This window comes from Hemiscyllium ocellatum, chromosome 12, assembly GCF_020745735.1.
Source record: "Hemiscyllium ocellatum isolate sHemOce1 chromosome 12, sHemOce1.pat.X.cur, whole genome shotgun sequence".
Lineage (NCBI taxonomy): Eukaryota > Metazoa > Chordata > Chondrichthyes > Orectolobiformes > Hemiscylliidae > Hemiscyllium > Hemiscyllium ocellatum.
In genome coordinates, this window is record NC_083412.1 from 12315205 (window position 1) to 12329036 (window position 13832).

Sequence of the window (13832 nt, forward strand, 5' to 3'; positions counted from 1 at the left end):
TCTCACTGTCCACCCTACCTAACTCTCTGATTAATTTGTATGTCTCAATTAAATCATCTATCAACTTTTTCTCTTAATGAAAACTGCCTAAGGTTCCTCAGCCTTTCCTCGTTAGACCTTCCCTCCATACCAGGCAACATCCTAGTAAATCTCCTCTGCACACTTTCCAAAGCTTCCACATCCTTCGGAACAATGCAGTGACTAGAACTGTACACAATACTCCCTAGAGTTTTGTGCAACTGCAGCATAACCTCATGGCTCTGAGACTTAATCCCTCTACTAACAAAAGGTAACACACCATATGCCATGCCTTCTTAACAGCCCTATCAACCTGGGAGGCAACTTTCAGGGATCTATGGACATGGACACCGAGATCTCTCTGTTAATCGACACTACCAAGAATTTTACAATTAACCCAATACTCTGCATTCCTGTTACTCCTTCCAAAGTGAACCACCTCACACTTTTCCACATTAAATGCTTTTTGCCACCTCTCAGCCCAGCTCTGCAGCTTATCTCTGTCCCTCTGTAACCTACAACATCCTTTGTCACTATCTACTATCCACAACTTGTGGGCGGCACGGTGGCACAGTGGTTAGCACTGCTGCCTCACAGCGCCTGAAGACCCGGGTTCAATTCCCGACTCAGGCGACTGACTGTGTGGAGTTTGCACGTTCTCCCCGTGTCTGCGTGGGTTTCCTCCGGGTGCTCCGGTTTCCTCCCACAGTCCAAAGATGTGCGGGTCAGGTGAATTGGCCATGCTAAATTGCCCGTAGTGTTAGGTAAGGGGTAATGTAGGGGTATGGGTGGGTTTCGCTTCGGCGGGTCGGTGTGGACTTGTTGGGCCGAAGGGCCTGTTTCCACACTGTAAGTCTAATCTAAGTCTAATCTAATCTAAACTCTACCAACCTCAGTGTCTTCCACAAATGTAGTAAGCCATCTTTCTATTCCCTCATCCATGTCATTTATAAAAATGTCAAATTGCAGTGGACCCAAAACAGATCCTTGCGGTACACCATTAGTAAATGAAGTCCAGGATGAATATTTCCCATCAACTAGCACCCTCTGTCTTCTTTCAGCTATCCAATTTCTGATCAAAACTGTTAAATCACTCTCAATCCCATGCCTCCGTATTTTGCACAATAGCCTACCATGGGGAACCTTATCAAGTGCCTTTACTGAATTCCACATATTCTTTACCCTCATCCACATGTCTGGTCTTTAGATTAGATTACTTACAGTGAGGAAACAGGCCCTTCAGCCCAACAAGTCCACACCGACCCGCCGAAGCGCACCCACCCAGAACCATTCCCCTACATTTACCCCTTCACCTAACACTGTGGGCAATTTAGCGTGGCCAATTCACCTAACCTGCACATTTATGGACTGTGGGAGGAAGCCGGAGCACCCGCTTCTTCTCAAAGAACTCAATAAGGTTTGTGAGGCATACCTATCCTTCGCAAAACCATGTTGACTATCCCTAATCAACTTATTCCTTGCTGGATGATTATAAATCCTATCTCTTATAACCTTTTCCAACACTTTACCTACAACCGAAGTAAGGACCACTAGTCTATAATTACCAGGGTTGGCTCTACTCCCCTTCTTGAACAAGGGAATAATATTTGCTATCCTCCAGTTTTCTGGCACTATTCCTGTAGACAATGAAGACATAAAGATCAAAGCCAAAGTTTTGGCAATCTCCTCTGGCTTCCCAGCGAATTATGGGATGAATCCCATTTGGCCCAGGGGACTTATCTCTTTTCACACTTTCCAGAATTGCTAACACCTCCTCCTTGTGCATTTCAATCCCATCTATTCTAGTAGCCTATATCTCAGTATTCCCCACGACAACATTGTCTTTTTCCAGTGTGAATACTGACGAAAAATATTCATTCAGCGCTTCCCCTATCTGCTCTGACTACACACACAACTTCCCACTACTATCCTTGATTGACTCTAATCTTACTGTCATCATTCTTTTATTCCTATTATACCTGTAGAAAGCATTAGGGTTTTCCTTGATCCTATCCACCAGTGACTTCTTATGTCCCCTCCTGGTTCTTCTTAACTCTCTCTTTCGGTCTTTCCTGGCTAACTTGTAACTCTCAAACGCCCTAACTGAGCCTTCACGTCTCATCCTAACATAAGCCGCCTTCTTCGTCTTGATGAGAGATTCTTTAGTAAACCACGGCTCCCTCGCTCAACAACTTCCTCCCTGCCCGACAGGTACATACTTATCCAGGACACGCAGTAGCTGTTCCTTGAATAAGCTCCACATTTCAGTTGTGCCCCATCCCCTACAGATTCTGAACAGATCTGGCAGTAATCTGTGGAGAGAAAGAGTTAATGTTTTGAGTCCAGTGATCCTTCTTCAGAGCGCAGTTCTGCTTTCTCTCCACAGATACTGACAGACTTGCTGAGTGTTGCAGCAATTTCTGTTTCAGACTTCCAGCATCTGCAGTTTGTTTTCTTTTCGTTTTTTTTAATTCTAGTTGCTACATTTCTGGTTAGCATTAGCATTTCTCTGTTCTATTTCTTTATTCTTTCATGGGAAATGAGTGCTGCTGGCAAGGGCAGAGCTTATCGCAAATTCCTAGCTAGCTTGAACTGACTGGCTTGTCTAGGGCCATTTCAGAGCATAATCCAGAGTAAGCCACATCGCTGTGAGTTGGTGGAATCACATGTAGGCCCGATCAGGTAAAGACAGCAAATTTCCTTCCATTGGGAAATGAGATAGGTTTTCACAACTTATAGTCATGGCCACCATTACAAATGTTTTACACACAGAATGGTTCATGTGTGGAACCAACTTCCAAAGGACATGGTGGGTGCGGGCACAGTTACAACGTTTAAAAGACATTTGGATAAGTACATGAATCAGAAATGTTTGGAGGAATATGGGCCAAGCACAGGATGGTGGGACTAATTGAGTTTGCGTTTATGGTCGGCGTGGACTGGTTGGACTGAAGGGTTTGTTTCCGTATGTGTGACCCTATGAGTAGATTTCCATTCCAGATTTATTCATTTGTTACAAATTCCACCAGCTGCCTTGGTGGGATTTGAACCCATGTCCTGAAAGCAATCACTTGGGCCTCCAGATTACTCGTGACATTACTACCACTGTCTTACCTCAAGTGAGAGTGTAAGTTAATCTGAAGCTACATGTGTCCTCATTGGATCTACAAAGTAGAAACAGCCATTGTGGAATCTACGTTCTGTCAACGGATATCATTTTATTCCATTCCTCTGCCTGAGCAAGGTCAAACAATTTATGACTCATTTCATTGAGTTTTTTCTGTGGTAACTGTAGCAGAAGCTGTTGTGTGTTTAAAAGTGAACTGAGATGGGCAGTGAAGCAGTGCAAAAGAATCTGTGTGAATGAAGGTCCACAGATGGCCTGTCTAGACTGCAGTTGCCAATAGCTGGTACTGGGAAACTTTCCAAGTATTCCAATGATTTTGGTTTGGCATGTTAATGTTAAAGCACAGCACCTCCCCTCTGAATCCTGTCCGTCACTGTATATTCTTATTTTGGTCACTGGCTGTGTGGGGGATTTCTGTCACTTCCAAAGGGGCTCCCTTTGCCAAGGTCAAAATCAAACTGCAAAATTCGCTTGCTGAACAATGATCCTGCTATTCAAGCTACTTTTGGGAGGGAAAAGAAAGTATGAGATCTTATTAACAATCCTTTTATCCCAGTGGTTAGCAAACAGGAGGTCCCTGATATTGAGTTGCTTTAGGTTATTAATTCATGCGTATGGGTGTCACTAGCTGGGCCACTATTTATCATCCGACCTTAATTTCCCTTGAAAGGTGGTGGTGAGCTACCCTCTTGAGCTACTACCGTTCTTGGGGTATAGAGAGGGAGTTCCAATATTTTGACCCAGAGACAGTGAAGGAATGGTCATTTCATTCAAAGTCAGGACGGTGAGTAGCTTGGAGGGGATCTTGCAGGTGATACCTTCTAGGCGGTAGTGGTCATGCACTTGGAAGGTGCTATCGGTGGAGCCTTGGTGAGTTGCTGCACTAAATCTTGTAGATGGTACACACTATTGCATCTGTAGATTGGTGGTGGAAAGGAGTTAATGAAGATGGTGGATTTCTTCAGGATGTCAGCACGTTCTGTGTGTTGTTGCAGCACTATTACCAGGCAAGTAGAGAATATTACATCACATTCCTGACCTGTGCCTTGTAACTTATATGAAGGCTTTGGAGAGAGGAAATGAGCCATTCAACTTGGAATTCCTGGCTTCAGACCTACTCTTGCAGCCGCTCTGTTAATATGGTTGGCTAGTTCAGCTTCTGGTCAATGGTAACCCCCAGGATGTTGACGGTAGGGGTTTCAGCAATAATAATGCAATTGAATGTCAAACATCTTCCTTGAATATATTCAGTGACCTAGCCTCCACGACCTTCTCTGGTAGAGAATTCCACAAGATCATTGTTCTTTGAAGAAATTTTCCTCATCTCAGCCCTAAATAGTTTACTCTTATCCTGAGACAGTCTCAGGATAAGAGAACTAGATTTTACAACTCGGGAAAACATCCTTCTTGTATCTAGTCTGGCCAGCCCTGTTAGAATTTTGTATATTTCAGTCAGCTCTCCTCTCATTTTTCTAACTTATAGAGGATACAGGTTAAGCCAAATTATTCACTTCTCACAGAACAGTCCTGTCAAGCCCAGTATCAGCCTAATGAACCTCAGCATACTCCCTCTCCAGTAAGAAGATTCTTTCTTAGGTAGGGAGACCAAAACTCCAGGCATGGTCTCACCAAGGCCCTGTGTAACACCAAGGCCCTGTGTATTTGCAGTAAATGATTTGGATGTGAGCATAAGACGTAGAGTTCGTAAGTTTGCAGATGACACCAGAATTGGAGGTGTAGTGGACAGCAAAGAGGATTACCTCAGATTACAACATAATCTAGACAAGATGGGCCAATGGGCTGAGAAGTGGCAGATGGAGTTTAATTCAGATAAATGTGAGGTGCTGCATTTTGGGAAAGCAAATCTTAGTAGGACTTATACACTTAATGGTAAGGTCCTAGGGAGTGTTGCTGAACAAAGAGACCTTAGAGTGCTGGTTCATAGCTCCTTGAAAGTGGAGTTGCAGGTAGATAGGATAGTGAAGAAGGCATTTGGTATGCTTTCCTTTATTGGTCAGAGTATTAAGTACAGGAGTTAGGAGGTCATGTTGCGGCTGTACAGGACATTGGTCAGGCCACTGTTGGAACATTGCGTGTAATTCTGGTCTCCTTCCTAACGGAAAGATGTTGTGAAACTTGATTATAGAGGTTTACAAAATTATGAGGGGCATGGATAGGTTAAATAGGCAAAGTCTTTTCCTTGGGGTCGGGGAGTCCAGAACTAGAGGGTGTAGGTTTAGGGTGAGAGGGGAAAGATATAAAAGAGACCTAAGGGGCAACCTTTTCACACAGAGGGTGGTACGTGTATGGAATGAGCTGCCAGAGGATGTGGTGGAGGCTGGTACAATTGCAATATTTAAGAGGCATTTGGATGGGTATATGAATAGGAAGGGTTTGGAGAGATATGGGCCGGGTGCTGGCAGATAGGACTAGATTGGGTTGGGATATCTGGTCGGCACGTATGGGTTGGACCGAAGGGTCTGTTTCAATGCTGTACATCTCTATGACTCTCAACACAAATTTTGTTGCAACGAAGGCCAATAGATCATTTGATTTCTTAACTGCTTGCTGCACCTATCTGTCAGTTTTCATTGTAAAAGAAGCACAGATCTCTTGTATCTGATTTGGTTTATTGTAGTCTCATGTACCGTAGTACAGTGAAAAGCTCTGTTTTGCGAACAGTACAGACAGATCATAGCAAACAAGGACATACAGATCTTAGGATGCTGAGACAGAGTGAGTCCATTCAGCAGTCTATAATGACAGGGAAGAAGCTGTTCTTGAACCTGGTGCGTGTGTTCAAGCCTCTGTACCTTCTGCCTGATGGACGAGGTCATACATCCACTCTTCTCAATACGTCACTATTTAAACAATACTTTGCCTTTCTGTTTTTCACAACTTCACATTTAACCACATTGTACTGCACATGCCATGTGTGTTCCCCAGTCACTCAACTTGTCTAAATCACCTTGAAGCTTCTTTGCATCCTGCTCACAGCTCACAATCCTGTCCAGTTTTGAGTCAGCAGGAAACTTGGAAATGTTGCATTTGGTTCCTTCGTCCAGGTCATTTTAATACAGCCGGTCCTGATATATTGTGACAGTTCCGCTCCCATGTCACCCCGCATTATAAGAAAATTGTGTAATACCAACACCATTTAAATTAATGGGGCCTGAATCGTGTTATATCCAATTCAGGTAAGCAAAGTTCGCCTTCTACAAATAATAGTCTAAATTCTTCAATCACGTTATAGCCAATTTGCGTTGAAGAAATGCACGTTATAGCAGAACCGACTGTACGTCGTGAATAGCTAAGGCCTAGCACTGTTCCCTATGGTACCCCATTCATCACTGCCTGCCACCCAGAAAGAGATCCATTTATTCTCACTCCCTGTTTCTTGTCTGTCAAGTAATTCTCAGTCCTTGCTAATACACTATGCATAGTAGTGGGCAGCACGGTGGCATGTGGGCGGCACGGTGGCACAGTGGTTAGCAATGCTGCCTCACAGCGCCAGAGACCCGGGTTCAATTCCCGCCACAGGCGACTTACTGTGTGGAGTTTGCATATTCTCCCCGTGTCTGCGTGGGTTTCCTCCGGGTGCTCCGGTTTCCTCCCACAATCCAAAGATGTGCAGGTTAGGTGAATTGGCCATGCTAAATTGCCCGTAGTGTTAGGTGAAGGGGTAAATGTAGGAGAATGGGTCTGGCTGGGTTGCGCTTTGGCGGGTCAGTGTGGACTTGTTGGGCCGAAGGGCCTGTTTTCACACTGTAAGTAATCTAATCTAATCTAATTATGCCCTATTCCATAAACTTCAACTTTGCCCACTAACCTCTATGAGAGATCTTATCAAAAGCCATCTGAAAATCCAAATACACCTCTAGTTCTCCCTTACCAATCTACTAGTTATCTGGTCAAAAAAAAACTCCAGTAGATTTGTTCAGAATGTTGGCTTTAACTAATCCCAGTAATGCTTTCCAAAACTCTCTCGACTCTAGTGCAGTCCCTACACATTGGAAGATTGGCAAATGTAACCCAATGTTTAAAGAGGGAGGGAGAGAACTAATAGAGAATTACAGACCAGTTGGCCTAACATCAGTAGAGGAGACAATGCTAGAAAGTATTGTAAAAGATATATGAAAGAAAATTTGGAAAGCATTAATGGGGCCTCTAACCACTGAGGCCTCTGGCCTTCTGGTGTTTGAGGCCTTTATCCCCTTGTTGTCTGATATCTTTGACCGATGGTTATTTATAGCTTAAAAGCTACATGTGTCTGAGGTCTAAAACCCATTGATGGTTGAGGCCTGTGGCTTATTACGGTTTGAAGCCAGTGTAAGTGTTTTCTGGCCTGTAGTGTTTGAAGCCTGTGACCATTTGTTTATGACGCCTCTGATTGGTGGTTGTTTGAGACCCGAGACCAGTTGACTTTCAAGGCTTGTGATGCATCAACGTTTGAGGCTTGAGTAGGGAGTTGAGGCCAGTGGTGGCAAGCTGGTACCCATGTGGCAACACATCTTGAAAATCAAATCTGAGGGCCATTGAAAAGCCTTGGGTGATTGAGCTCAGTGATGATTGACAAGCCAAGTAAACAACGGCAAGCTTGTGGAGAACAGGCAGTTGGGGATCTGGAGTTACATGTAGGACAGAACTAGTTAAGATGGCCAATTTCCTTCCCTAAAAAAGGTCAGTGAACCAGCTGGGCCTTTCCCATAATTGTCCCATTCCAAGAACAGCCAGGCACGGAGATAACTATGAGAAGGAGACAGGCCATCGGGGGGAATAACTCTCTCTGTAGCCTTGTACACTTCCTGCAAGCACAAATGAACCATGTTATGAACTTGACTGGTGACCTTACATTGCTTGCCAGTGTAGCTGTCAACACATTTAGTATTGTTCAGCATGTGCTGCCCAATCCAGAATCACATCTGACAGTGGACGCTTTGAACTTTGCAAGTGCAGATTGATTGAGTATAGTCTGTAGAGTCATAGAGTTGTACAGCAAAGAAACAGATCCTTCGGTCCAACTTGTCCATGCCGACCAGATATCCTAAATTAATCTAGTCCCATTTGCCAGCAATTGGCCCATATCCCTTTAAACCTTTCCTATTCATGTACCTATCCAGATGCCTTTTAAATGTTGTTATTATACCAGCCTCCACCACTTCCTCTGGCAGCCCATTCTATGCATACACCATCCTCTGTGTGCAAAAGTTGCCTCCTTTTAAATCTTTCCCCTCTTACCATAATCCCATGCCCTCGAGTTTTGGACTCCCCGCCCGTGAGGAAAGACCTTGGTTCTCCTCACTCTATCCATGCTGCCCGTGATTTTATAAACCTCGATAGGGTCACCCCTCAGCTTCTGATGTGCCAGGGAAAATAGTCCCAGCTTATTCAGTCTCTTCCTGTAGTACAAACCCTCCAACCCTGGCAGCATCTTTGTAAATATTTTCTGAACCCTTTCACGTTTCACAACATCCTTCCTATATCAGGGAGACCAGTTTTGCATGTAGTATTCCAAAAGTGGCGTAACCAATGTCCTAGACAGCCGCAACATGATCTCCCAATTCTTATAATCAATTCTTTGACCAATAAAGGCAAGCATATCAAACACTCCCTTCACTATACTATCTACCTGTGACTCCACTTTCAAGGAACTATGAACTTGCACTCCAAGGTCTCTTTGTTCAGCAACACTCCCAGGGCCTTACCATTAAGTGTATAAGTCACTTGATCTCTGCTGTCTATTACCTGACATCTGTTTCCTTCATATTCTTGACCAAAATCTCAATTTCTCTCATCATCCAGCATTCCCTAAATCTACCAGCCTTGCCCTTCACCCTAACAAGAACATATTGTCCCTGGACTCTCATTATCTCATTTCTGAAGGCTTCCCATTTTCCAGCCGTCCCTGTACCTGCGAACATCCGTCCCCAGTCAACTTTTGAAAGTTCTTGCCTTATGTCATCAAAATTGGCCTTCCTCCAATTTAGAACTTTAACTTCTAGATCTGGTCTATCCTTGTCCATCACCATTTTAAAACTAATAGAGTTATGGTCGCTGGCCCCAAAGTGCTCTCCCCACTGACACCTCAGCCACCTGCCCAGCTTTGTGTTTACAACAGTGGGTCAAGTTTTGCACCTTCTCGAGGAGGGACATCCATATACTGAATCAGAAAATTTTCTTGTCTACTCTTAACAAATTCCTCTCCATCTAAACCCTGAACACTATGGCAGTCCCAGTCCATGTTTGGAAAGTTAAAATCTCCCACTCTATTATTCTTAAAGATAACTGAGATCTGCTTACATGTTTGTTTCTCAATTTCCCACTGACTGCTGGGGAGTCTATAGTAAAATCCTGATGAGGTGATCATCCCTTTCTTATTTCTCAATTCCAGCCAAATAACTTCCCTGGACACAATCCCAGAAATCTCCTCCCTAAGGAGGATTGTGTACAATGCTGGATGCCAGGAAGAATGGGAATATTTTGGAGAGTGCAGAAGAATGAATGGTTGAGAAGCTTCAGTTTGGAGCACTGTTTCCCTGGGACAGGAGAAGGCTGAAGAGAAATTTGATCAAAGTTCTCAAAATCACAACGGGCTGAGACAGAGTAGGTAGGGAGAAACTGTTGCGCTCATAAAAGAATCAAGAATGAGAGGACACTCAGATTTAAAGTAGTTTGTAAATTAAGCAAGTGCAGTGTACACAGCAAGCAATTGGGGTCCGGAATGCAATGCCAAGAAGGGTGATGGAGGCAGGTTTAACTGAGGCATTTGTGAGGGCAAAAGAACAAAGCAATGGCACCAATCATTTGGAGACCTTGGCGCAGAAAAAAATGGGCTGAATAGCCTTGCACAACCCTGTAATAATTTTCTGATTCTGAAATGGGGTGGGTTCTCAAAATTATTGGTGAGGGTGAGAAAGGTGAGCACTTCGTCCTATAACTGACAGCCAAAGGTCAAAACCTACCACTGCGCATGGCAGGATTAACAAGCAAAGGACAAGACTCAGGCATTACAGCTGCCTTCTCATGTGGGAGAGGGTAAGAACCTGGGCACATGCACAGGCCTCATTTCCTGCAGGGTAGGTTTGGTAGATCAGGTTTGCACAGTATGCTGGGACCTGCCTGGGACCTCCCCCCTGCACCAAACAGGTTTTCTGGCTGGCTTCCAATTCTCTGACGTTAATACAAACCTGTCTGTCTTCCTTCCCTCAGGACATGGACTCTACGGCATGTTTGAAATGCTCTCATCGTGGAGGGAGACCATGGAGGATCAGCATGTGAAGGAGAGGATTGCCAATGTGTATGCTGACACCATGCTGCCCATTACACTCACCACTGCCATGTACATGGTGACCTTTGGCATTGGCGCCAGTCCCTTCACCAATATAGAAGCAGTGAAGGAGTTCTGTGTGAACACATGCATATCCGTGCTTTTTAACTACCTCTACCTGATGGCATTCTATGGCTCCAATCTGGTCTTCACTGGTTACTTAGAAAATAATTACCAGCACAGTCTCTTTTGTAGAAAAGTGCCCAAACCAGATGATCTGCAAGCAAAACCAGCCTGGTATCGGTTTATCATGATGTCCAAGTTCAGTGAGGAGGCAGCCAGCTCAAACGACACAAGCCCCTATGAAAGTCAGTTCCTGCTTTGGTTTCTGAAGCAGTATTATTGTGATTGGATTACAAACACTTACGTCAAGCCTTTTGTGGTTTTGTTTTATCTGGTTTATATCTCCTTTGCCTTAATGGGCTACCTGCAGATCAGTGAAGGTCTGGACCTCAGCAATGTGGTGGCCACTGAGTCTCGAACTGTCTCGTATAGCACCGTCCAGCAGAGATACTTCAGTAGCTATAGCCCCGTCATTGGCTTTTATATTTATGAACCCATTGAATACTGGAATGCCAGCGTCCAGGAGGATTTGTTAGAAATCACCGGGGGCTTTGTCAGAATTTCTTGGTTCGAAACGTATTTGAATTACCTTAAAAAATTGAATGTTACCCCTCCAGTGTCTCGCAGCTACTTCCTAGAGACCCTGCGGAATTCCTTCCTAAAGACGCCACAGTATTCCCAATTCTCCGATGATATCATACTGGTGAGGAAGGTCAACAACGAGCTGGAGGTGGTGGCCTCACGCATGTATCTCGTGGCCAAGACAGCAGAGAACACCAGGGAAGAGATTTATGATCTGCTGGAGACACTGAGGAAACTGTCCCTGACCTACAAGGTGAAATTTATGATTTTCAACCCGTCGTTTATATACATGGACCGGTATGCTTCATCGGTGGGAGCTCCTCTGCAGAACTCGTGCATCAGTGCTCTGTTTGTCCTCTTCTTCTCCGGCTTCTTGGTGGTGAACCCTCTGCTGAACGTCTGGCTCAGTCTGACCGTGGCCTCAGTGGAGTTTGGAGTCGCTGGCTTTATGAGCCTGTGGGATGTAGAACTGGACTGTATCTCCGTCCTCTGCTTAATTTACGGGATAAACTACACCATCGACAACTGTGCACCGTTCCTATCGACGTTTGTCCTGGGTAAAGACCTGACAAGGACGAAGTGGGTTAAGAATGCTTTGGAACTGCATGGAGTGGCCATTTTGCAGAGCAACTTTTGCTACATGGTTGGTATAATCCCCCTTAGTTCGGTGCCTTCGAACCTGATCTGCACACTATTCAGGTGTCTGTTTCTTATAGCCCTTTTCACCTTTCTCCACTGCTTTGCCATTCTGCCCGTGCTCCTGACCTTTGTTCCACCTTCTAAGAAGCAGGCGGAGAGGAAGAGCCCAGAAAACCACAGCGAGGTCGAGTGCATGGAAATGGTGGACTTGGATGGCACCCGAGTGGTTGACCACATCACCTCAGTCTGATTGGCACAATGCAGCCAGGCGATGCGGAGAGAGAGAGAGAGACGGAGAGAGAGAAAGAGACAAAGAGATGGGGGGGAATTCATGTGAATGTATAGGTGGGATGGGGGAAATGGGCTAATGAAATGCAGCTTCATGGATGGGGTTGGGGGAGGGGTGGGAGGAGATGTGGCAGATACGCCGAGGAGAAAAAGTGTTAGTGGGAAGTAAACTTGATTCCTCCTGGAGGCAGAGAGAGAGAGAGGGGCAGCAGGTCTATTTTGGGGTCCATGATCCACATGGACCTCCTCCCGCTTTACCTTCAACTCACCTTTATCAACAAATCCATCAATTCCTTTCTCCCATATGCACACACATCCAACTTCCTCAGTTCATCACAACCACTCACCGTGGGGGCGAGTTCTTCGTTCTCACCACTCTCCGAGTAAAGAATCACCTCTTGGATTTATTCGTGACTCCCTTACATTTTATGGCCGGTATTTCTGGACTTCCCCACAAATTGAAATATCTTCTCGACATGTCAGCCCTGGGGAACCCCCTTCAGAGTTTGCCCAGCCTATTTGGAGCCACCCGGGGTACTGAGGCTATAACAGGAGTGCACTGCTCAGCATTTGAGGACACTGTGGAGACGGAACAAGGGAGCTGCATGCATTCGAATAATTCATCTGCCCATTTGCACTCTGCTGAACTGGGATTCCCATACAAGAGCTGGATGGTCTAAAGGCGGTGTTGGTCCTGATAAACTAGGTGTTACCTGCATCATCAGAATTCTCTGGGTAGGCGAGTTTCAATATTTTTCCACTTGGGAAGCGCAAGTTGAAGGGAAGAAACTCAATAGGTTTTGTGAACTCTCCCAGGGTATTTCCCAAAGTAGTGGGATTTTTAAAAAAAAAATGAATTCCACTGTCCGCCATGGCAGAATTTGAAGACAGGTCCCAGAACATTCTCTGGGTCACTGGATTGACATTCCAACGATAATACCACTAGGCTATCACCTCCTCCTCCTCTTACCTGATATTATCTGCTAACCTGGTTGGATCAGATTCCCTCCAGTGTGGAAACAGGCCCTTCAGCCCAACAGGTCCACACTGACCCTCCAAAGAGTAACCCACCCAGACCCATTTCCCCCTGACTAATGCACCTAACGCTATGGGCAATTTAGCATGGCCAATCCACCTGACCTGCTCATGGAGTCATAGAGATGGACAGCATGGAAACAGACCCTTCGGTCCAACCCATCCATGCCAACCAGATATCCCAACCAAATCTAGTCCCATCTGCCAGCACCTAGCCCATATCACTCCAAACACTTCCTATTCACATACCCATCCAAACGCCTCTTAACTGTTGCAATTGTAACAGCCTTCACACTTCCTTTGGTAACTCATTCCATACCTGTACCAGCCTCTGCTTGAAAATGTTGCCCCTTAGGTCTCTTTTATATCTTTCCCCTCTCACCTAAACCTATGCCCTCTAGTTCTGGACTCCCCCACCCCAGGGAAAAGACCTTGCCTATTTATCCTATCCATGCCCCTCATAATTTTGTAAACCTCTATAAGGTCACCCCTCGGCCCAGCCTCTCCCTATGGCTCTTTTGAAACATGGGAGGAAACCCACACAGACACGGGGAGGATATGCAAACTCCACACAGATGGTTGCCTGAGGCTGGAATTGAACCCAGGTCCCAGGTGCTGTGAGGCAGCAGTGCTAACCACTGAGCCACCATGCCACCCCATTTATCAGGGCAATTCTTTACCTGAGATTAAAAGTGTTTTGCAGACTGCCGGCTCCCTCGGTAAGGTTCTACCCGAAGAACCATTTGGGTCTCG

The 13832-nt window shown here is 45.3% G+C and overlaps 1 protein-coding gene across 3 annotated transcripts in view; it reads left to right on the plus strand.

The window, feature by feature from the left end:
• Positions 1-13832, plus strand: part of ptchd1 (patched domain containing 1) — a 44930-nt gene that overhangs the window by 25189 nt on the left and 5909 nt on the right. The window contains exon 3 of one of the 3 annotated variants that reach the window (XM_060833332.1): positions 10355-11760. In XM_060833332.1, coding sequence (XP_060689315.1) covers positions 10355-11760 — 1406 coding nt within the window. Of the gene's footprint in view, positions 1-10354; positions 12073-12170; positions 12780-13832 lie in introns of those variants that run through there. The other 2 variants (XM_060833331.1, XR_009645258.1) reach the window with 2 other exon arrangements.